Source organism: Nelumbo nucifera, chromosome 5 (assembly GCF_055504915.1).
Source record: "Nelumbo nucifera cultivar China Antique chromosome 5, China Antique-T2T, whole genome shotgun sequence".
Taxonomy (NCBI): Eukaryota; Viridiplantae; Streptophyta; class Magnoliopsida; order Proteales; family Nelumbonaceae; genus Nelumbo; species Nelumbo nucifera.
The window spans coordinates 25,226,006-25,247,365 of record NC_142653.1 but is presented as its reverse complement, the minus strand read 5'-3'; the positions used below and the strand labels follow the sequence as shown (position 1 = coordinate 25,247,365).

The following is a 21,360-nucleotide window of genomic DNA, read 5'->3' as shown; positions in this document are numbered from 1 at the left end:
GACGGTTAACAATTTTCGGCAACTGTTAATCGCAATCTAACTTGGGTACATAATGTATGGTACAATACCCTCCTCTACCATGTATTAATTCCACTACAATTCTTAATACGAAAGGAGAGAGGTTATCCTGCATAAAACAAGATGCACGGATTTATCAACATCAAAACAAAAAGTAACCAATAAGATTTTGCAGTATTAAAGACGGAAAAGAATTTATTGAATTAATGATGTTTGTATTGGGGAGATTTACTCCCTGGTCGTGTAAAAACGTAAATTTATACATTGGAGTGTACGAAAGTAAATTTATATATCAATGTTAATGTTCTTTCCCTGCAGCTTTGAGCACAATCTTCTCCCGCTGGCTGTAAAACTGGAGAAAGCTTCCATTTTCTTATTCAGCTTTTGAATGTGTTCTCTTCCCACTTGCTTGATATCATCGTGGTTCAAACCTCTGATTTGGCGATGTTGTAGCTAGGCACAGAATGCTAACTGAACTGCAGATCCATTTTTCTTGATTGGCCTCTTTAATGTGAGGTTCTTGCATTTCCCTCTTTTCATTAGCTAGCCACTCAAACGAGAGGTAAGGTGGAGAAATTGATCTTCTTTGCAAGGAATTGTAAGACCACCCATTGGATGGTGGAATCCAAACTCTTCCTCTGCCTGGCCTAACAAATCTTGGAAGGAAGGGTGGCTCAAGTAGGATATTGGAACAACGAACCTCTTCTTTTGGGTCTGCAGGTCACCAACGTAGACTGCAACATGACCCTTTGGAACATTAGCGGTTGATGTAGAAGGCAAAAGAGAACGTCGGAGAAGGGCTTTTGCATGAACTATCCCAGGCAATCGGATACCCATCTCTTCTGAAAAGTACAGAGGTGAAGGCTAGACTATGGAAAGATGGTTGTACTTTTCTTTCAGAATGTGGGTAGAGATATATAGAGAGAGGGAGCTGTAAATAGATAGTATGTGGCCCGACATCACTCATCAAATGAACAAGTGGTTAGAGGGTCTTGTCTTTTAACTACTTGTCAAAGATTTTTGGATAGAGCAAACATATTGTATCTACAAATTAAATTTTCATCAGCACATCACAATGGACTGCAAATCCCACTAGAGATAAGGATTTGAGTAAACAATGAGATAAGGAGTGGCTGGCAATTGGGTCTGTTGTCTGTTGACTTGTTGAGGGAGGGACTCGCATATATCGTCAAGGATGATCACATGGCCTTGTTGGAGATCCGTCTTATCAATAACTGCAAGGGTTTCTCTACTGTCGAGATGTCTTTCACACCGACCCATTACCCATTGTACAGGGAGGGGCATGCACCAACACCGGCCAAGTGGTGACTAACTAGCTAGCTATAAGCATACACTTGACCCAGTCAGCAACTCACACGTTACGTACAGATTACAACAAAACTTGTAAAGGCCAGAATGGGTGCATGATAGATACCAGGCAGAGGCAGTAGGGCCCAGAATTAATTTCCAGTCATGTATTTGTTGCAACTCACAATCAAGGGGCGCCTGCTTATTAATTAATTCCTTCCTCAAGGTCAAGGTCAAGTTGGGTTGTGTAGACAAGACACTAGGGCTGTTTCCCAAGTGATTGGGCATTGTGATCTATTTTCGTCCTCTCACTCTACACTTCTACAGACATGATCGGGCATTCCTTAATGTCCCTATCTAGACCTAATTAACTAAAATATAAGGACAATGGATCTGGAGGCAAAGCCATGTGAACCTTCATGACTTATGTCCCTACTCAAGGCTCAACCAATTCATCTGGAGGCAAAACCATATATATATATATATATGCAATACAGGTTTGATATACCATCTCACCTTCCAATTCCTCACAAATTGCAACCTAGCTATTAGCTCTATTCTTAAAAGTTTGTTCTTGGATCTGCAAACTCTTTCTGACTTCACCGTACGTACGTAGAAGCCATGGGTATCCGTTTGCCTACTGCTTTGTCTCATGCTAAGATGATTCTTCGACCTTCTTTCCTCCTGACTCTAAACCAATCTAGTTCATCAGCAACCTTGGATGTCCCAAAAGGCCACTTGGCCGTTTATGTGGGAGAGACTCAGAGTCAGAAGAAGCGATTTGTGGTTCCGAAGAGGAGTTCGGATTCGATCATCCAATGGGTGCTCTCACCATCCCCTGCAAAGAAGATGACTTTCTTGATCTCACATCTTGTTTGTCTAGTTTATGATTAGAAAATGATGACATTTTGTAAAGCGATTAATGATCAAGTGTAAATAGCTTTTTGTAGAAGAGTTGAGGATGAGGGAAAACAAGTTCCTGAAAATTATACAATAGATTTCTTTTTTTTTTTATCCATATCTTTTTGAGTTTTAAATTAATCATTTTTGTTCGAACTTTTTTCATTGACATAATAATAGCTTTTTTTATTCCCTCAAGCTAAACCTTTGGTTGGGTACCAAAAAGATCGTATAAGCGGCACCTAAAATCTGAAAACCAAAACGGGTACTCATTCAACTTCATGCGGGTGTGATTTATGAAAGTTTTTCAATTACCATACCTTTTCGGTATCGTAGAAATTGCTCAAAAAAATAAAAATAAAAGAAAGTACACAAACAACACAACAGCAGCTTACAAATTGGCTCAGTTGGGAAGAATACAAATACAAATACAAATATGTAGAGTGCAAAATCTTACATTTTGTATTATTTTGTATGTATTTGTATTGTACATATTTGTATTTATACTCCTTCCAAACTGAGTCTAAGACTGCGTTTGGAAACAATGTAAAGAAATCCTGATTCAAGGTAAATTTGCACTTTGGTTCACTTTTGCCTGTGTTTGGCAACATTACATTTATACATTGACAAATGATAAACCAATGCATATTTACATTGATAATAAAATGTAAAAGTACATTAATAAAAAAGAAGTAAATTTGCATTCAAATGGGTGTTTGATTAAAAAAGCATATGCTTTATTAAAATTCATGTTTGCATTCATTACAGCTAAAAATCTATTTGGTAAGAAGATAAATTTACTAGTGTAAAATTAACCCAACTTTACAATTTATATGAACCATTTTACACTCTACATCTTTACATTCACATTTATTTACATTGTTTCCAAACACAGCCTAAGGTTCTGTCAAATAAGCACAAACTCTAATTATTAGCACACAGGCATGGATTAGTGCCATAATTTCATGGCTCCACATTACATCTAATGTAGTTTATTCAAATTCGGCCTGGATTCATATTACAATCATCAATTTCTTTTGGTCCTTTTTCATCCCATGAGTTATTCAAATTCAGCTTGAATTCATATATATATATAGAGAGAGATAGTTATATAGAAATTCTACAGCTTTTAAAAAAATGTTTGTAGCACTAAATACCACAAAAGCACTGTGAAGCTGTAAATCATGCGCGCTTGGAGCTGTAAAGGTACTGTACTAATAACACAAAAGGCTGTAAAAAGGTACGCTCTATACTACTGCAGACTTATCAGCTGGCTGTATACAAATTTATGAGCCCAGGTCTACTACCAACAAGACACTATGAACACAGCTTTATGGTAGCAAATCACAAACAAGTTCTGTACTCCTCGATCGAAAAACCTTGAAGCACCATATGGACAAATTCATCAAGTGAAAGGTTATCTCATGATCTCATCCAACCAAGCACTATCAGGTCCTGAATTGCAACCAGAGTCGCATTTTTCAACTGTTAGGTCACAATTTTCAACACTGTTAATTACAAACTAACTTCGGTATTTGTAATTTATCCACCATTAATTATTATTCTTTACATCAAAGTAGAGAGGTATCCATGAATGAAACAAAATGGTTTGATCAAAAAAGACGAAAAGGAATTTATTGAATGATGTTTGTATTGGGGAGATTTACTACCCGGTCATGTACAAAAGTAAATCTATATATGCTCCAAGTTTGGAGTGGCAAAGTAGATGCTTTGCAAAGTTGAAGAGATTGATTCGATGTCATTGTGTTTTAATTTTCCTCCAGGCTGCAACTCGGAGCAATAATCCTTCCAATTGCTATAGAACTGGAGAAAACTTGCTGAATGCTGGTCCTTCATCCATTCAGCACCTTTGAATATATTGTCTTCTCACTTGTTTGTAATCAGTGCGGTTTTAAACTTGAGATCTGACGATGTTGCAGAAGAGAATATCAACCAAGGTGCAGATCTGTTAATTCTCTTGATTGACCTCTTCAATTCATTTGAGGCTCCTGCATTCCTCTCCTCTCATGGTCACTAGCCACTCAAACGAGAAGTAAGGTCGAGAAATTGATCTTCTTTGCAAGGAATTGTAAGACCACCCATTGGATGGTGGAATCCAAACTCTTCCTCTGCTTGGCCTAACAAATCTTGGAAGGAAGGGTGGCTCAAGTAGGATACTGGAACAATGAACCTCTTCTTTTGGGTCTGCAGGTCACCAACGTAGACGGCAAAATGACCCTTGGGAACATTAGCGGTTGATGTAAAAGGCAAGAGAGAACGTTGGAGAAGGGCTTTTGCATGAAGCATCCCAGGCAATCGAATACCCATCCCTTCTGAAGCTACTTGGATCTCAAGTCTCTCTGAAAAGTACAGAGGTGAAGGCTAGACTATGGAAAGATCGTTGCACTTTCTTTCAGAATGTGGGTAGAGTATATATATAAAGAGAGAGAGAGAGAGAGAGAGAGAGAGAGCTGTAGATAGATATATAGTAGTACTATGTGGCCCGACGTCAGTCAAATGAACAAGGGATTAGACGGATCCATATACCAAATTTTGAACACATATCATGAAATCACATGGTCTTGTCTTGTAACGACTTGTCAAAGATTTTTGGAGAGCAAACATATATATATATATATATATTGTATTTTCAAAATGCCAGCACATCATGATGGACTACTTCAATTCAAATCCTCCCACTATGACTAAAGCTAGACCATTTGAGTAAACATTGGGATAAGTTGTGGGGAAGTGATTGTAGTGTCAATCGCCTTTCAATTCATTCCTAATTAATACATGTTTTCTGAAGTGACCAGCAATTGGGTCTGTTGAGGGAACTGCATACCGTCAAGGATCACATGGCTTAATTTGTACCTTGCAACCAATGGATCTGTTGAAGATCCGTATTACATACCTAACAACTGCAACATGTTCTTGATTTCTCTTTTTGAGTTAATCTTCCACACCGAGTACTCATCGTATACTTGTACAGGGGTGGGGGTATGCCCAGTGTTGGCTTAGCTACACACATACACTTAACAAGTGATCGACCACACATCCATGTGTTGTTGGTGGTATTCCTGTCCTTTCACAATTATTCGAAAAATCTAACATTTCTTTCTTTCATTTCTCAATTCCGAATTCTTTGTTCCTTGTAACCATTGTCAAGGAAATTAGAACAATTGGTATTGCCGTTCAAGTTCAATTATTGTCCTCTTTTGACTAGACTCGACGCAGTATATATATATAGGCATGTCATTAATGGTGATTCATCCACAAGCCGGTCTTTGTCCATGTCAACGAGAACCGGCCGGAAGTAGCTTTTGATTCCAAGTTTCCAACAGTTTACTCAAAACAAGAACAGCATAGAGCTAGGAGAAATATATTAGAGTTTCACCATTACCCATCCATTTTTTCATCAAGATCCAAATGAGGCATGCATGCTATGAGCTATCAGTATCTCTCAAGCTAGGCTTATTGTGCTTGTGTTAAGAAGAGCTAGAAGCAGTTCATAATTTGGATTTCATGAGGCAGGAAAGAAAAAATTTTTGGATTTCCATAACAACCCAACACCGGCCACCGGTGCAGTGAATTTCTCTCTTTTTTTTTGTTCCATGAAGCTTTACTAACTGAGCCAGTAGGAACCTTCATCCTTCTCCCAAATTTGAAAACATTAAAAAGCACATTCTACTCGTAGTGACTATGCGAGGAGCTACGTACAACAATTCAAAACCATTTCGACAGGCTAGTCAACAAGTCATAGTTGGATTCTAGCTAGGCTGTAGGGCCAGAATTTCCAGTTATGTATTTGTAATAATTCAATTCACAACCAAGGGGCGACTGCTAGCTTATCCATGCATCCATCAAGTTGGGTTGTAGAATATTCTACGTTGTTTCCCAAGTGATTGGGCATTGTCTAAGCTATTTTCGTCCTCTCACTCATCTAGAGACATAATTGGGCATTCCTTGTCCCTATCAATACCTAATTAACTAAAATAAGGACAATGGAGCTGGCGGCAAAGCCATGTGAACCTTCATGACTTATGTCCCTAATCATGACCCACCCAAACCCCTCTTCACCACTCATCCAATATTTGATAGGGATTATTTGACTTCTGATTGCTTCTTCTAGTTATATATATATATACTTAGTCGTCCCATATACAATCTCACCTTCCAATCAAGTCCTCATAAATCACAGCCTCTCTATTCTTAAAAGATAATTTGTTCTTAGATCTGCAAATTCTTTCTGACTTCACCGTAGGTAGAAGCCATGGGTATCCGTTTGCCTACTGCTTTGTCTCACGCTAAGATGATGCTTCGACGCTCTTTTCTGATTGCAAACCAAACTGCTTCAGCGGTGGCATTGGTTGTCCCAAAAGGCCACTTGGCGGTGTATGTGGGAGAGGCTCATCAGAAGAAGCGGTTTGTGGTTCCCATATCACATCTGAACCATCCTTCTTTCCAAGATTTGTTAAGTCAGGCCGAAGAGGAGTACGGATTCGATCATCCAATGGGTGCTCTCACCATCCCCTGCAAAGAGGATGCCTTCCTTCATCTCACATCTTCCTTGAATAGTTTATGAGAAATCATCAAATTAATTTTGTAAAGCAATGATTCAGTTTAAATAGCCTTTTGTACAAGAGTTGAGGAAGAGGGAAAAAAGTTCCGTATCAATTAATAGAATTTTTTTTTACCAATATCTTTTTGAGTTGTAAATTATTTTTGTTCAAACATTTTTGATTGACATAATTCTATATTCCATCTCTCCAAGTTAAATCTTTGATTGCATACCAAAAAGGTGTATATGGCACTTAAAAACTTTATAACCAATTAATGAACTGGTATCCATTCAAATTCACATGGGTATCATATTGACTAAAGCTTTTACAGCTACCATATCTTTCCAGTATCATAGAAATTGCCAAATAAAAAGTAAAAAACAAGTATACAAACAAGATCATCAGGTCTAGACCCACCATTTACGGTATACAAACATCATGTCTGAGATATAGACAGACCCACAATTTACAATATGCAGTGCTCAATTTACAAAATTTATTTGTAAGGAAACAGGTGTCTGATCAGAACTAAGGTCATATTGTTCGACATTTTGATTATACCCACTCTCCCTGCTAATCCTGCAACTATTCAAGTTGACTTTCTATATTTGTATAATTTTGCAAATTAAATTCAAAATTCATGGTGACTGAATGGTTTCCTCATTGAAGAATAATTCCCCTTGATAGGATCCATTATTGGATTAGCTATTGCGTCCAATAAATCAACTGATAATTGAGGGCTTCAGCAATTGACCCTTTTTATGTTGCATGTGTATGCAACACCTATATGGTTAGGTAATTGGGGTTGGGTTACTTGGATCTCAAACCATTTTAGGGGAAAATACATGAATTATTCCAAGCAAGAACAATAAATTTATTAAAAAGAACTACTGTACTCCAGAATTTATGGGAGATAAGCTAACCCCAGACTATTTTCTTCAACTGTTGGGTCACAATTTTCAACAGTACTGTTAATTGCAACCAATACCCATAATCTATCCTATGATAACACTCCTCTATCTTGTATTAATAATTCGGCCACTAATTCTTTACATCAAAATAGAAAGGTATCCATGAATGAAACAAAATGGTTTGATCAACAAAAGATGAAGAGGAATTTATTGAAAGATGTTTGTATTGGGGAGATTTACTCCCTGGTCATGTACAAAAGTAAATTTATATATGCATTGGAGTGGCAAAGCAGATGCTTTGCAAATTGATTTCCATGTTAATGTGTTTTTCCTTGAGGCTGCAACTTTGAGCACAATCTTCCCATTTGCTGTAAAACCAGAGAAAGTTTAAACGAAAGTCCTTTCTCCATTCAGCAGCTTTGAATATATTGTCTTCTTACTTGTAAGAAATGCGGTTTAAACTTGCGATCTGGCGATGTTGCAGAAGAGAATGTCAACCAAGATGCAGATCTGTTAATTCTCTTGATTGACCTCTTCAATTGATTTCAGGCTCCTGCATTCCGCTCCTCTCATGATCACTAGCCACTCAAACGAGAAGCTAGGTCGAGAAATTGATCTTCTTTGCAAGGAATTGTAAGACCACCCATTGGATGGTTGAACCCAAACTCCTCCTCTGCCAGACCTAATAAATCTTGGAAGGAAGGGTTGGTTAAGTAACATATTGGAACAATGAACCTCTTCTTTTGAGCCTGATCACCAACATAGACTGCAAAATGGCCCTTGGGAACATTAACCGTTGGTGCAGAAGGTAAGAGAGAACGTCGGAGAAGGGCTTTTGCTTGAACCATCCCAGGCAATCGGATACTCATGGTTTCTGATGGAGCGCAATCCGGTCGGTCCTACCTGTTAACGATCTTGCCTCCGACTGGAGCAAAAGGTGTCTGAAACGGGGAAGAAAGCGAGTAGTCTCCGGGGAGGAACTCGGTGATAGTGCTCCGAAGCTCAAGTTAGTATATTCTCAAAGGCAAGATAAAAAACCAGATGGCACAAAATACCTCCTTCTTGGGGGGAAGAGAGCCTTTTATAACCACTTCACGCACTCACTCCCAAGCTCCTGTCGGGTCGGGTATCATTACCTCTGCACTTCTGTCGGTTCGGGTGTCATCACCTCTGCTGGGGCAGGCAACCGCCACTGCTCTCTTTATCGGAGCCGTCTCTGTGACTGGAGGTGGCGGTGGCATGTGGCCGTTAAAGTGCGACTGTCAAGTGTCGGATCCTAAGTCGGTTAGGTGCGCCGCTCGGGATACGAGACTCCTTTGGTGTCCGGTACGGTTGTTCGGTTTGGCGGCCTGGAGACGAAGTGGTGGAGTGGTGTGCGAGGGGAAGTCTTGAGTTCGGATAGAGGTGTGGCCTGAACTGCCCTGGGGTGGGCCAGTTCGGGTTGTTGCCCTTTGCGCTCCTCGTAAGGCTCGGGATCAAAGGGAGAGTTCGGGCTCCTTTTGGGGAGCTCGAACCGTTGGTTCCTCCTCTCGGAGCTCGCGCCTTGAGCGTACTGCTGTGCCGAGTTGTTGCTTCCGCCACGTGTTGGGTGGTCAAGAGGTCGGGCCAAATCTTCCCTCATCAATTGCCCCCCACTCCTCGCGCTAAGGGGCTTGCCCTGGCGCGGGGAGTTCACGAGGTGGCGGGTGGATTTGACCCGTACTTTGAACCGGTTTGACCGATAGCGCGAAGTGTGCCTTCGTCGGGAGATTTACGGGTTTCTCGAGCACCGAAAAGTCGGGGAAACGCACCAATCCTTCTTTAAATGCTGGGAGACGTGACAACGCGCGTTATTTCAAAATTTAAAAAACGCGCCGCTGGGAGACGTGACAGCGGGCATTATTTCAAAATTGAAAAACGCGTCATTGCCGCCTTTAATTCGGGGAGACGTGCATCGGCGCTGCTTCAGTTTCAAAAGACGTGCGGCCAATCACGTCTCGGTCTTAGGAGGCGTGCGGTCGGCTTGATCGTGGGCCGTTGGATTTGCCTCGATCGGAACCATCGGTTTTCGGTCACTTGTGGGTATAAATAGTGGGGGACCCCCAGTCGCTTTTCATTGCCATTCTCCTGCGTTTGCTTCTTGAGCTTGCGTCCAAGTTTTTATCTCGCGTCAACCTTCCGTAGTCTGTTTGCTTTTTCTGGGTGAGTCGGTACTTTCCTCCTGGTATTCTTTTCCTCCCGATGTCTAGCTCGGACAGCTTAGACGGTTCTTCGAGGGGATCAGATGCGGGTTCTACGAACCGAGCTGCATCCCCCGACAACCTTAGTGAACCCTAGGTAGAGCTCGAGGAAGAGCTCGAGGAAGAGTTCGAACCCGTAGGCCGAGTCGCCTCGGGTAGTTTGGCGTCCTCCTCCCGTCGAGGTCGGACAATAGACAAGTTTGGGCCCTCAACCATGATGCCCGAGGGGCTTTACTCCCTTATCACCCAGTTCAACCTACCTAGGGAATACACTTACTTTATACCCTCGGGCGACTTCCCTTGGAGACACGGTCCTGACGAGATCGTGATATTCCGGGAGCAGCTCGTCGCTGGGTTGCGCCTACCTTTCCACCCCCTCATCGTCGAGGTTATGAACCACTTCGGCGTTACCGTCGGCCAGCTCCACCCGAATTTTATCCGTAATTTGGTTGGGACTATCTCCCACTTTTGCGAACAGATTTTGCCTTTAGACCTGGAGATCTTTTCTTCCATTCTAATGCTTTAGAAGCAAGCGGGTCCCCTTCCCGGGTGTAGGCGGGCGTACTACCTGTCTCCTCGCCCGGGTTTCAAGCTTTTACACGATCTTCCCAACAAGGTCCCGGCGTGGAAAGGAGACTACTTCGGGGTGTGAAGTGCAATGGGGTGGCCGTTCCAAACCGGGTGGGGGATGGCTGCCCCCGATGCCGGTGTTACACTAGATAGGGAGATGGCGAAGGGCCTCCGGGAATGGGCCCGGCTTGGGCTAAAATACCACCATTATCCGACGGAGGCCAAGCTCATCCAGGCCGGCCTGAGTTCGGGTAGGTTCCTTGCTCGGAGGCTTGCCTTTTGTTTTGCTTTCCGCTCTTTCGCTTTCCTGACGCCGAGCTCTTTTTGCGGGTGTAATGGACGCAGAGAAGACTCGTGGTGGGAACCTGTTTCATGCCATGAAGAGGAGGAAGCGAGTTGCCAAACGAACTCGTGCCGAACTGCCTCGAGATGCGGAACCCACTAGTGGATCTACCCGGGGAGCCCGAGATGGCCCCTCCGGTACAAGAAGCGGCGGGGGCCCCTTACGCCGAGGCTGCTTATATGGGGGCTCCTCCTTACACCGAGATTGCTTATACGTGAGCTGGGCCTTCGGGCTCGGGAGGCCAAGGCGAGTTCAGGAGCGTGTTGTCGCCGAACCCCGCTCTTCAAAAAAAGTAGGGAGGCCGTTTACCCCGAGGAGGTCGCGGCGTGGACCGAGCTTCCTTTGAACCATGTAGCTGGGCATGCTGCCTCTTATGCCATGGTGGTAAGTCGGCGACTTTTTGTTGGGCTCCTTGTCATTACCTTTCTTGCTATTGCTCTTTGAACATTCCCGTTATTTTTCCTTTTGGTATGAGAACTCCTCCATCCATGCCTTAGCGGCCCAAGCGGAAAGGAGCTCGAGGCGGGCACGAGCTGCCGAAGAGGCTTCCCGCACTGCCGAAGCGACTTCTCGCGCTGCACAAGCCAGGCTGGCGAGGTCTCGGAGAGACACCGAGGCCATGGGAGTGGTGGTGAAGCACATGGCGGATTTGAGGCTGGACTTGCAACATTAGGTCGAATACCTTCAAGAGGATATTAGGGAGAGGACAGAGATCTTTTCTCGGGGCATCGAGGATGCCAAGAAGAAGGCCGTTGAAGACTATATCGCCTCGCCGCGCTTTGACGACCTGATGGTGGGCTCGTACAGAAGGGTTTTAAAGCCGAGCCGGTGGATGATCGGGAATACGTACCCCGAGCTCGACATCAGCGCCATAACTACTTCGCGCATTACTCGGGAGATGGCCGACGCGGCTGATGGTGAACCAGATTCTAAGGAGGTAGGACCCTCGGGTATCGTCGACGTGCCTTCCGAGGGTGAGGACTGAGATTGTCGGACTGTTAGAATGTAAACAGAGTTTTTTTTTTTTTTTGGAATGTAAACGGGGTATTTTGTAATGAAACGTTCTTTTGATTAAGTTGTTGTCACCCTCTTTTTTCCGAACCGACTATATTGCCGAACCGGCCATATGCCTCCGATGACGAGATGCCGAGGTCCTTGTTATATGTCTCCGATGACTATATTGCCGAACCGACCATTTGCTTTTGCGTGTCCATGCCGAAGAGGTGACTAAGTCTTATGGTGCCGTGGTCCTTGTTAGCTCGTCGTTCTAACCCTCGGGCTCGATAGTGACTCCTAGTCCACTTCGCTTGGTAATTTATAGGTAGTATCATCTTAAGTTAACGACGTTCCATGCTCGGGGCACTTGTTTACCCTCTAATGTTTCAAAATCGTATGCTCCCCCGAGTGCTCTCTTTACTCGGTAGGGCCGTTCCCAATTCGGTCCAAGTTTGCTTACGCCGGGCTCGGGTGCCATGATCTTACGGAAAACCAGGTCGCCGACGCGGAAGTTCCGCTTTTTTACTCGGCATTGTAGTACCGAGCTACTCTTTGCTGGTAAGCTGCAGTCCATATGTACGCGAGGTCTCTTACCTCGTCCGGTAGATCGAGGTTGGTACGTAGCTCATCTCCGTTTGTCCGGTCGTCGTATGCTTCTAGTCGCGGTGTAGGTACTTCGATCTCCGCCGGGATTACCGCTTCAATGCCGTAGGTGAGGTTAAAGGGGGTCTCTCCCGTGGCAGTTTTTTCTGTAGTTCGGTGAGCCCATAAAACACTTGGTAGCTCGTCCGTCCACAACCCTTTAGCTCGGTCTAGTCGTGCTTTCAGTCCGCGGAGGATAGCTCTGTTCATCACTTCTGTTTGACCATTTGCACTGCGGGTGCGCGACCGATGTGAAGTTTTGTCGAATCCCCATATCTTTGCACCATTCCTGAAACTTGATGTCCTCAAACTGCTTGCCATTGTCGGGAGATCAGTACCCGAGGTAACCCGAAGTGACATCCTATGTTCTTCCAAAAGAAGTTCCGTACGTTTCGACCTGTAACTGTTGCGAGAGGTTCAACTTCTACCCACTTTGTGAAGTAATCTACCGCCACCACTAAAAACTTCCTCCCGCTTGTTGCTAGTGGGAATGGCCCTAGGAGGTCGATGCTCCATTGCGTAAAGGGCCATGGACTGGTGAGATACTTGAGGTCGGCGGCAGGCTGATGGTGGATATTGGCATGCTTCGACACTTATCGCATTTTCCGACGAGCTCGATGGCCTCTACCTTCATCGTTGGCCGGTAGTACCCTTGTCGAAGTGCCTTCCGGGCGAGGGCCCTGCCTCCTAAGTGTCTGCCGCACGGACCTTCATGAGTGTCGCGGAGTATGAGCTCGGCTTCGGCAGGTCACAAGCAACGTAGGTAGGGGAGCGTGTACGACCGTCGGTACAGCCATTCGTCTATTATGACATATTTGGCTACTTGGCGCTGCACCCTTCCGGATGCATTGCGGTCCACGGGGAGGGTCCCATCTAGCAAGAAGCTCGCGAGTGGGTCGATCCGGTTCAGCTTTGCTTACGGGATGGGAGCAACCTCCTCTGCCCCACCGAGAATGCTAGGCCGAGGTAAGTCCTCTAAGTACACGGTTCTCATGGCGTTGTGACTGATGCTGGCTAACCGGGACAGGGCGTCGGCCTCGGTGTTCTTTGACCTCGGGATTTGCTTGATGAAGTGTGACTAGAAGTTGAGCAGAGCCTCCTTTACCATTGCCAAGTAGGCGATCATAGTTAGCTCTCATGCTTCGTATTCGCCCGTAACTTGGTTGACCACAAGCTGGGAATCACTGCAGATAACTATGTGTTTCGCTCTTACCTTTTGCGCTAGGGCCAGCCCGGCTATCAATGCCTCGTACTCCGCCTCATTGTTGGATGCCGCGAACTCAAAGCGTAGCGCGTATTCCAATTTCGTGCCACCCGGGCCGTGCAAGACTATTCCAGCCCCGCTGCCCTATTGGTTCGAGGAGCCATCTACGTGAAGGATCTAGGGCTCCTCATCCTAGTTCGCGTTTGGCCTAAATAGGAGAGATGCCGCCCTGGCTGCTACCTCACGGGGTTCGGATTCTATTGGCCTGGGAGCTCCGGGCTCACCCGAACCGGGGATCTCGGGCTCAACCGGCCTAGGGACTTCGAGGCTGAACGTGCACTCGGCGATAAAATCTGCTAAGGCTTGGGCCTTAATAGTAATTCGTGGCTTATACTAGAGGTCGTACTCGCTGAGCTCGATGACCCACTTCGTCGGCCGACCGGAAACCTCGGGCTTGAGTAAGACTTGCCTTAGAGGTTTGTCGGTCAAGACGATGACGGTGTGAGTCCGGAAATATGGGAGGAATTTCCGAGCTGCAATTATCGGTGCGTATGCCAGCTTTTCTATCTGCGGGTATCTCGTCTCTACTCCCTACAGAATTTTACTAACATAATAGATGGATCGTTAGACTCGATCTATTTCTTTTATTAGTACCAAACTGACCACCTCGTCGCTTGCCGAGAGGTATAGTTCTAAGACCTCGCCCTCCTCGCGCCTGGTTAAGACCGGTACACTAGCGAGGTATTTCTTTAGCTCGTTGAACGCGAGTTGACAGTCTTGGGTCCATTCGAACCCTTTGCCTTTAATTGCTTTAAAGAAAGTCCGGTACCGGTCTGCCGACTTGGACACGAAGCGGCTCGGAGCAGCTATGCGGCCATTTAACCTCTAAACCTCTTTTACTTTTCGGGGTGGTCTCATATCTAGGATGGCCTTTATCTTGTCCGGGTTGGCCTCAATACCATGCCGGTTGACGATGTACCCTGGGATTTTGGTTTAGTTTCATGCTAAATTGACGGAGAATTTGGAAGACAGAATCTAAGTCTTGTATTAATTCATGCGAAAACTGTATCTTGACGACCATGTCGTCTACGTAACATTCTATCTTCGTGCCAATTAAGGGCTGAAACAGCTTATTCACGAGTCTTTGGAAGGTCGCCCCGAGAATTCTTCGGTCCGAAGGGCATGACCTTGTAGCAGTACAGGCCGAACTCGGTTATGAAGGTGGTTTTTTCCTCATCGGACTGGTCCATCCTGATTTGGTTGTAGCCCGAGTAGGTGTCCAAGAAGCTTAGCAACTCATGTCCCGAGGTCGCGTCCACTAGGCGGTCAGTGCGGGGAGGGGGAAGCAATCTTTCGGGCAAGCTCGGTTCAGGTCGGTGTAGTCAACGCACATGCGCCACTTTCTGTTTGCCTTTTTTACCAGCACTGGGTTGGCTACCTAGCTCGGGTAATGAACTTCCCTTATGAAGTCTACTGCGAGGAGCTTTTCGACCTCCTCGCCGACCGCCCTCCGGCGTTCTAGGGCTAAGTTGCATTTGTTCTGTTTAATGGGTCGACTACGGGGTCGGTATTAAGTTTGTGAGTTATAAGGCTGGGGTCAATACCGGGCATATCGGCCCGGGACCATGCAAAGATATCTAAATTTTGAAGTAAGAAACTCACCGGTTCGGTTCGTAGAGGTTCCTGGACGGAAGCACCGATCTGTAGTGTCCGAGCCGGGTCTGCGGTTGAAGTTGGGATTGCGACCGTTTCTTCCGTGGGCGAAACTCGTTCTTCGCCTTGCTCCGTAGGCCGCTCCGGTTCGAGGTCGTCGGCGACCTTGGTTTTTTCCTTCGGGGTGACAACATAGCACTTGCGGGACTCAAGCTGGTCACCCCGTGCTACCCCCACACCGAAGTCTATAGGAAACTTCATTGCCAAGTAGTAGGTGGAGACCACTGCCCGTAGGACATGAGTGATTGGCCACCCTATTATGGCATTATATGGGGGAAGGGGTCACAACCACTAGGAAATCGTAGTTGAGTCCGACCGCACGGGGCCATGTGCCGACTTCCACTGGTACTGTTATTTTTCCGAGGGGCCTGACTTCCTCTCCTCCGAAGCCCACCGGAGGAGTGTTTGCGGGCTTCAGCTCGCTTCTCTGCAACTGAAGCTGGTCAAGCGCCAACTTGAAGAGAATGTCCGCTGAGCTACCTGAATCAACAAGCACGCGCCGACTTCGAAGTCCGTGATCCTTAGTTTGATGACAAGCGCATCATCATGGGGGTAGTGGACCCCTCGTGCATCGTCTTCCATGAAGAAAACCGGTTCCTCTGTCTTCGGCCTCTTCGGGAGGGTTCTGTTCTTCTCGAGCAGCTTCGCGAATTGATGCCCGGGCCGCTGCCGAAGTACAACCCGCTGCTACCGAACCTCCCACTATCACGTGGATGGTTCCCCGAACTAGCCTCTCTTCCGGGAGGTTGTCTTTGCGATGGTTCGGCCGGCCTGCTGCTGGACTCGGGGACATCCTTACCGTGCTCCCCTTGCCGACCTGTCTTATTATTATTATTATTATGCTGTACAAAATTTCTCAAGTACCCGCGACGGATGAGTCCCTCTATCTCGTCCCGGAGATTATTACAATATTCGGTACTATGACCGTGGTCTCTATGGAAACTGTAGTGCAAGTTTTTGTTCCTCTCGTTGGGGTTCTCTTTTAGGCGAGGTGGCCATTTTACGTACGGGACGTCTTTGATCGTCATCAAGATCTCAGCCCGCTTTGCGTTTAAGGGTGTATAGTCCGTCCAAGCTGCTAAGGGAGCTCGGAACGGCTGGCTCGGCTTCGCCTCCTGAGCTGGATCTTTCCTCCTCCTATCATCCGGGTTGGAGGGCTCGCCTTCCCTCTTCCTTTTCTCGATCTCGCTTTCGGTCCTTTGGTTGATCTCCTCCTCTGTTCTCATGAATTTATCTGCGAGCTTGAGGAATTCAGCTATAGTCGCGGGCTGGCTAACTACCATGTGCCACTTGAACTCTTTGTGTGTCACTCCTCTCTTGGCTATCGCAAGCTGCACCGCGGGGTCCAGTCGCGGTATCTGCAAGCACGCATCATTGAACCGCTTGATGTAGCCCCGGATGGACTCTCCTTCTCTCTGGACTACCTCGAAGATGCTCTCCTCGGTTACCGGGGCACCGCTTGCTGGTAATGAAGTGCGCGGTGAAGACCTGAATGAACTGGGTCCAACTTCTTATTGACCCGGGGGCCGGGTTCCTGTACCAGGTGGGGGCCACCCCCTGAAGGTGGTAGTGAAGGCCATGCACATGCATGATTCCCTGGCCCTTGCCAGGTGCATTTGGGACTGGAAGGCATCGACGTGGTCATTGGGGTCGAAAGACCCATCATACTTGTCTAAAGGGGGAGTTTGAAATCTCTGGGCATGGGGACTACAAGGAGTTCTGATGAGAGGGGGGAGGGAGCCGAGAGAATAGGGGCAGCTTTTACCTCGTCCGAGCTTGTCTCTTCTTTACCTCGGAGTTCGGGCGGGACGCGAATGGTAGTTCGGCGACTTCGCCGGCGTCTTCGTTGCTGAGTGGGCCTGGTGCTGGCGCTGCTGGCCTCGGTGTTGCCGAGCTCGATGGGCCCGGACTATTGGTAGTCCGCCGCTAGGACGCTGAATTGGTTCTCTGTGGGCGGGAGCTCAAACTTGGAGTGCCAAGGTGCTGACTTGGCGAGGCGAGGTTCCCGACCCGCCGGCGAGCTGCGTGGCGGGGGTGATTTTTCTTTCCCTCCGGCCCGGGGGATGAGGCCCGACTCTTGGAGGGGTTCTGAAGTTGGGAGGCTTCTCCTTGGTGAAGGCGTCCGCCCTGAGGGGAGGGCTTAACCGGCTTCGGAGCGGGGTGCCGAGGTGGAAGCTGTGGTTAGTTCGAGAGGCGGTTGGGGGAACTGCTGTTAATAGTGATCCTGAGAGATGTGGTGCAGTACTTGGTGCTGCTGAAGCTGATGCTTGTTGGAACTGCTGCATTTGGGCTTGCATTGCCCGCATGCACTGCATCATGTCATCAAACTGGTTTTGGCTAGTCGCCGGGGGGGGACAACAGTTGGTTCGGTAAAGGTTGTCTCAACGGGGAGAGGAAGGGGGACGTTCATGGTGGGAAGATTCACGGGCGCCACTGTTCGTGGCGCATTCAGGCTGGGGATCCCATCCACCGGAAGGGGGATGATGAACTTTCCGATGCACACCACGGGGACTTGAAGTTGTTCCCCGGTGGCGTTCATCTCCGTGCTACATCCGACATTCTTGGAAGAAGCCATGGGTGTTGGGGTTTCTTGGAAAAATGGGGGTTATGAGAATTTTAGAGGGAGGCTTTTAGAAGCGTTTCCCACGAGACGACGCCAATTGATGGAGCACAATACAGTCAGTCCTACCTGTCAACGATCTTGCCTCTGACTGGAGCAAAAGGTGCCTGAAATAGGGAAGAAAGCGAGTAGTCTCCGGGGAGGAACCCGGTGAGAGTGCTCCGAAGCTCAAGTTAGTATCTTCTCAAAGGCAAGATAAAAACCAGATGGCACAAAGTTATCACATACCTCCTTCTTGGGGGGAAGAGAGCCTTTTATAACCACTTCGCGCCCTCACTCCCAAGCTCCTGTCGGGTCGGGTATCATTACCTCTGCACTTCTGCCGGTTCGGGTGTCATCACCTTTGCTGGGGCAGGCAACCACCACTACTCTCTTTGTCGGAGCCGTCTTTGTGACTGGAGGTGGCGGTGGCAGGTGGCCGTTGAAGTGCGACTGTCAAACGTAAGATCCTAAGTCAGTCAGGTGCACCGCCTCAGGATACGGACTCCTTTGGTGTTAGGTACGGTTGTTCAGTTTGGTGGCGTGGAGACGAAGTGGTGGAGTGGTGTGCGAGGTGAAGTCTTGAGTTCGGATAGAGGTGTAGCCCGAACTGCCCTGGGGTGGGCCAATTCGGGTTGTTGCCCTTTGCGCTCCTCGTAAGGCCTCGGGGTCAAAGGGAGAGTTCGGGCTCCTTTTGGGGAGCTCGAACCACTGGTTCCTCCTTTCGGAGCTCATGCCTTGAGCGTATTACTGTGCCGAGCCTATTGCTTCTCCCACGTGTTGGGTGGTCAAGAGGTCAGGGCCAAATCTTCCCTCATCAGTTTCTGAGGTAACTTGGAATTGGAAAGAGAAAGAGTGACGGAATATGGATCTCAAAGTTTGCTTCTTCAACTCTGAAAAAACGGAGGTGAAGATTAGACTTGAAACATCGATGCACTTTCTTTTAGATTGTGGGAAGATATATATAAGAGAGAGAGAGATAATTGAATGAGTGGTTGAAGGGATATACCAACTTTTGAACACACGATCACGAAACCACATGGTCTTGTCTTGTAATTCATTGTCAAAGATCTCTGGGCAGAAAAAATGTACATGTTATAGCTTAAAATTGAAAGAACGTCTTTCCCAATAAATCCCACTTGGCCAGCCACTTGAGGAAACAGAGGTTAAGTGGTGGGACTGACTTTGTTGTCGATCATTTCAATCGTAATGCATGTCTTGTGAAGTGCTTGATTGCTAATTGGGTCGGTTAAGGAACCTGTATATATATATATATATATATATATATCTTCAAAGGTCACATGGCTTTGCCTTGAAACCAATGGACCGGTTGAAGATCCACACCTACCCCCCCTCCCCTCTAGTTAATCATCCAGTATCACACCAACCCATGGTACAGAGTCATGAAAGCAAGCGTGTAGTATAGCTGCATACACTTGACAAATAATCACATATCCATGTGATGGTGTTGGTACAAATACACATATTCATTTTGAAGGCGGATTCAAGTTTGGGCCTACTACTTGCAGACTTGAAGGCAAAAGAATTGACGATTTAGACCTAATTTGGATAATATATTTGGCCAACGTTAACACAAGGACCTACTTCCATGCATGTCACTATCTAAATCCTTGGTGGCACTAGACACTAGGTTTATAAGCGTCCGTAGTCCCATCTTGTAGATTAATCGAAACGACTCTCTCACATTTCACTTTCCAAAATCCAATTTCTTTGTTCCTTGTAACTATTGTCAAGGCACAACTGTTGGTATATTGCACTTCTAGTTCAACTGTTGTCCTCTTCTGTCTAGACTCCACTCAGGTGTCACTGTTGATTCATCCACAAGGCAGTCTTTGTCTAATTAGAAGAGATCCAGAAGCAGCTTTTGATTCCGACACTACTCAAAACAAGAACAGGTAGAGGAAGAATTTGGGTTCTATATATAATCAATCATTTTTTATTGTATGAAAATCCAGTTGATACCCCTTTTAGTATCTCTAATTCTCTATCAAGGTTTATTGTGTGTTTATGTTAAGAAGAGCTAGAAGCATTTCATAATTTCGCTTCCTTCCATGCATGATGCCAAAAATTAAAAAGTTTGGATTCTATCACTGATGCATGCAGCAAACTTCTAATTTTTTTTGGTTCCATGGGACTACACAAAGGGAGAGTAGCCCATAACCCCCAACCCTGATGAAACCAGGATTGATCCCAACAACAAATTAATAATAAATCTCCACTACAACCTGCCTGCCAGAGACCTTATCAATTAAGTTGATAGGTTGGCACCTTCAACATTGTCCCAGAAAAATTTAAAAGCATAGATCAATACATTCTAAACATAGTAACAATTAATGCCAGGCTTGGTCCTCCGAAACAAATACAGGGGATATATATTGATGAAATACACCCAACCAGCACATCCGAACGCCTTCCTATCCCCTACCATATGAATATGAACAGTATAGCACCATCCAAGTTTATTTTCACAAATCAGCACCAAGAGGAGGTTTAATTTAATTTATCCACTAAAAGACGGGGTGGTAATGAATTAAGTTGCCCATCTTGCTGTAATAATATGGATCATGGACGACCCATCTCCTTTTCGGTGATCTGAGTCCAGGATATATGGGCTTTACAAAAAATTAACTTAGGGCTCTAAATCTCATGGTGGAATATTGCTGCATTTCTTGCAAGCCAGATGTGCCAAAGTATGTTGACAAATATGATGGAAGTAGATGTCTGACTATCACAAGGGCGATCCAATTCCAATGGGGCCCACTAGACATCGCTGTGGGAGTGTGGGTATACCTCCGCCTGAAAGCTCTGGCCGGATCCAAACCAACCCAATTTTGCAATTGGGCAAAATATAAGTCTCTTCATTTTTGTCTCAAAGAGGGCAGGACATATACACAAACCTCTAATTGCTTTTTTCAGCCTATGACCAGTAGGGAACGCATCATTAACAATTTGACAAAGAAAGAGTAGAAGCTTGGAGCTTACTTATTAATAGGCACGTTAGTAAAGCACATTAAGTAACTACCTAATAGCTGTGTGATACCTGTCCCAACTATTAGGTGCGTTTTTGCTTCATTAGGTGTTTATCTATTATTTTATTATTTTTGTCAAAAAACAAAAAAAAAGGAAAACCTATCTCAGTTAATGCGCCTTTCTCTCCATTTCCAACTTTTTGCCATTTAGGGTTCTTCCACCTCTGGACCTTCAGCCATTGCAACTGGTTGATTGGGGCTTCTGTTCTTGAAGCCTTCACCTGCGATTTCACCTCAAGAAACCCATTCATCCAATCTCTAGCCATCGTATTCCTCATTTGCGGGTTCTGAACTTCTCCCACCTCAAGAACTCTATCAGTTCTTG

At 45.9% G+C, this 21,360-nt stretch overlaps 4 protein-coding genes and 1 pseudogene across 4 annotated transcripts; 2 read left to right on the top strand and 3 right to left on the bottom strand.

Moving 5' to 3' along the window:
- Nucleotides 1-998, bottom strand: LOC148791311 (auxin-induced protein 15A-like). The gene has a single exon (XM_088887138.1). It carries the CDS (start codon nucleotides 853-855, stop codon nucleotides 562-564), a length of 294 nt encoding a protein of 97 aa, XP_088743264.1. The 5' UTR covers nucleotides 856-998; the 3' UTR covers nucleotides 1-561.
- A 768-nt stretch (nucleotides 999-1,766) lies between these two features.
- Nucleotides 1,767-2,544, top strand: LOC148791310 (indole-3-acetic acid-induced protein ARG7 pseudogene; annotated as a pseudogene).
- A 1,290-nt stretch (nucleotides 2,545-3,834) lies between these two features.
- Nucleotides 3,835-4,688, bottom strand: LOC148791309 (auxin-induced protein 15A-like). Its single transcript, XM_088887139.1, has one exon. It carries the CDS (start codon nucleotides 4,552-4,554, stop codon nucleotides 4,261-4,263), a length of 294 nt encoding a protein of 97 aa, XP_088743265.1. The 5' UTR covers nucleotides 4,555-4,688; the 3' UTR covers nucleotides 3,835-4,260.
- A 1,700-nt stretch (nucleotides 4,689-6,388) lies between these two features.
- On the top strand, nucleotides 6,389-6,935 carry LOC148791308 (auxin-induced protein X10A-like). The gene has a single exon (XM_010249930.3). The coding sequence runs from the start codon at nucleotides 6,500-6,502 to the stop codon at nucleotides 6,809-6,811; it is 312 nt and encodes a 103-aa protein (XP_010248232.1). The 5' UTR covers nucleotides 6,389-6,499; the 3' UTR covers nucleotides 6,812-6,935.
- A 944-nt stretch (nucleotides 6,936-7,879) lies between these two features.
- On the bottom strand, nucleotides 7,880-8,568 carry LOC148791307 (auxin-responsive protein SAUR21-like). The gene has a single exon (XM_088888678.1). It carries the CDS (start codon nucleotides 8,566-8,568, stop codon nucleotides 8,278-8,280), a length of 291 nt encoding a protein of 96 aa, XP_088744804.1. The 3' UTR covers nucleotides 7,880-8,277.
- Nucleotides 8,569-21,360: the final 12,792 nt, after the last annotated feature.

Bases quoted from the DNA above. Each gene is read 5' to 3' on its own strand.
- LOC148791311 (XM_088887138.1), bottom strand. From the start codon at position 855: ATGGGTATCCGATTGCCTGGGATAGTTCATGCAAAAGCCCTTCTCCGA.
- LOC148791309 (XM_088887139.1), bottom strand. From the start codon at position 4,554: ATGGGTATTCGATTGCCTGGGATGCTTCATGCAAAAGCCCTTCTCCAA.
- LOC148791308 (XM_010249930.3), top strand. From the start codon at position 6,500: ATGGGTATCCGTTTGCCTACTGCTTTGTCTCACGCTAAGATGATGCTT.
- LOC148791307 (XM_088888678.1), bottom strand. From the start codon at position 8,568: ATGAGTATCCGATTGCCTGGGATGGTTCAAGCAAAAGCCCTTCTCCGA.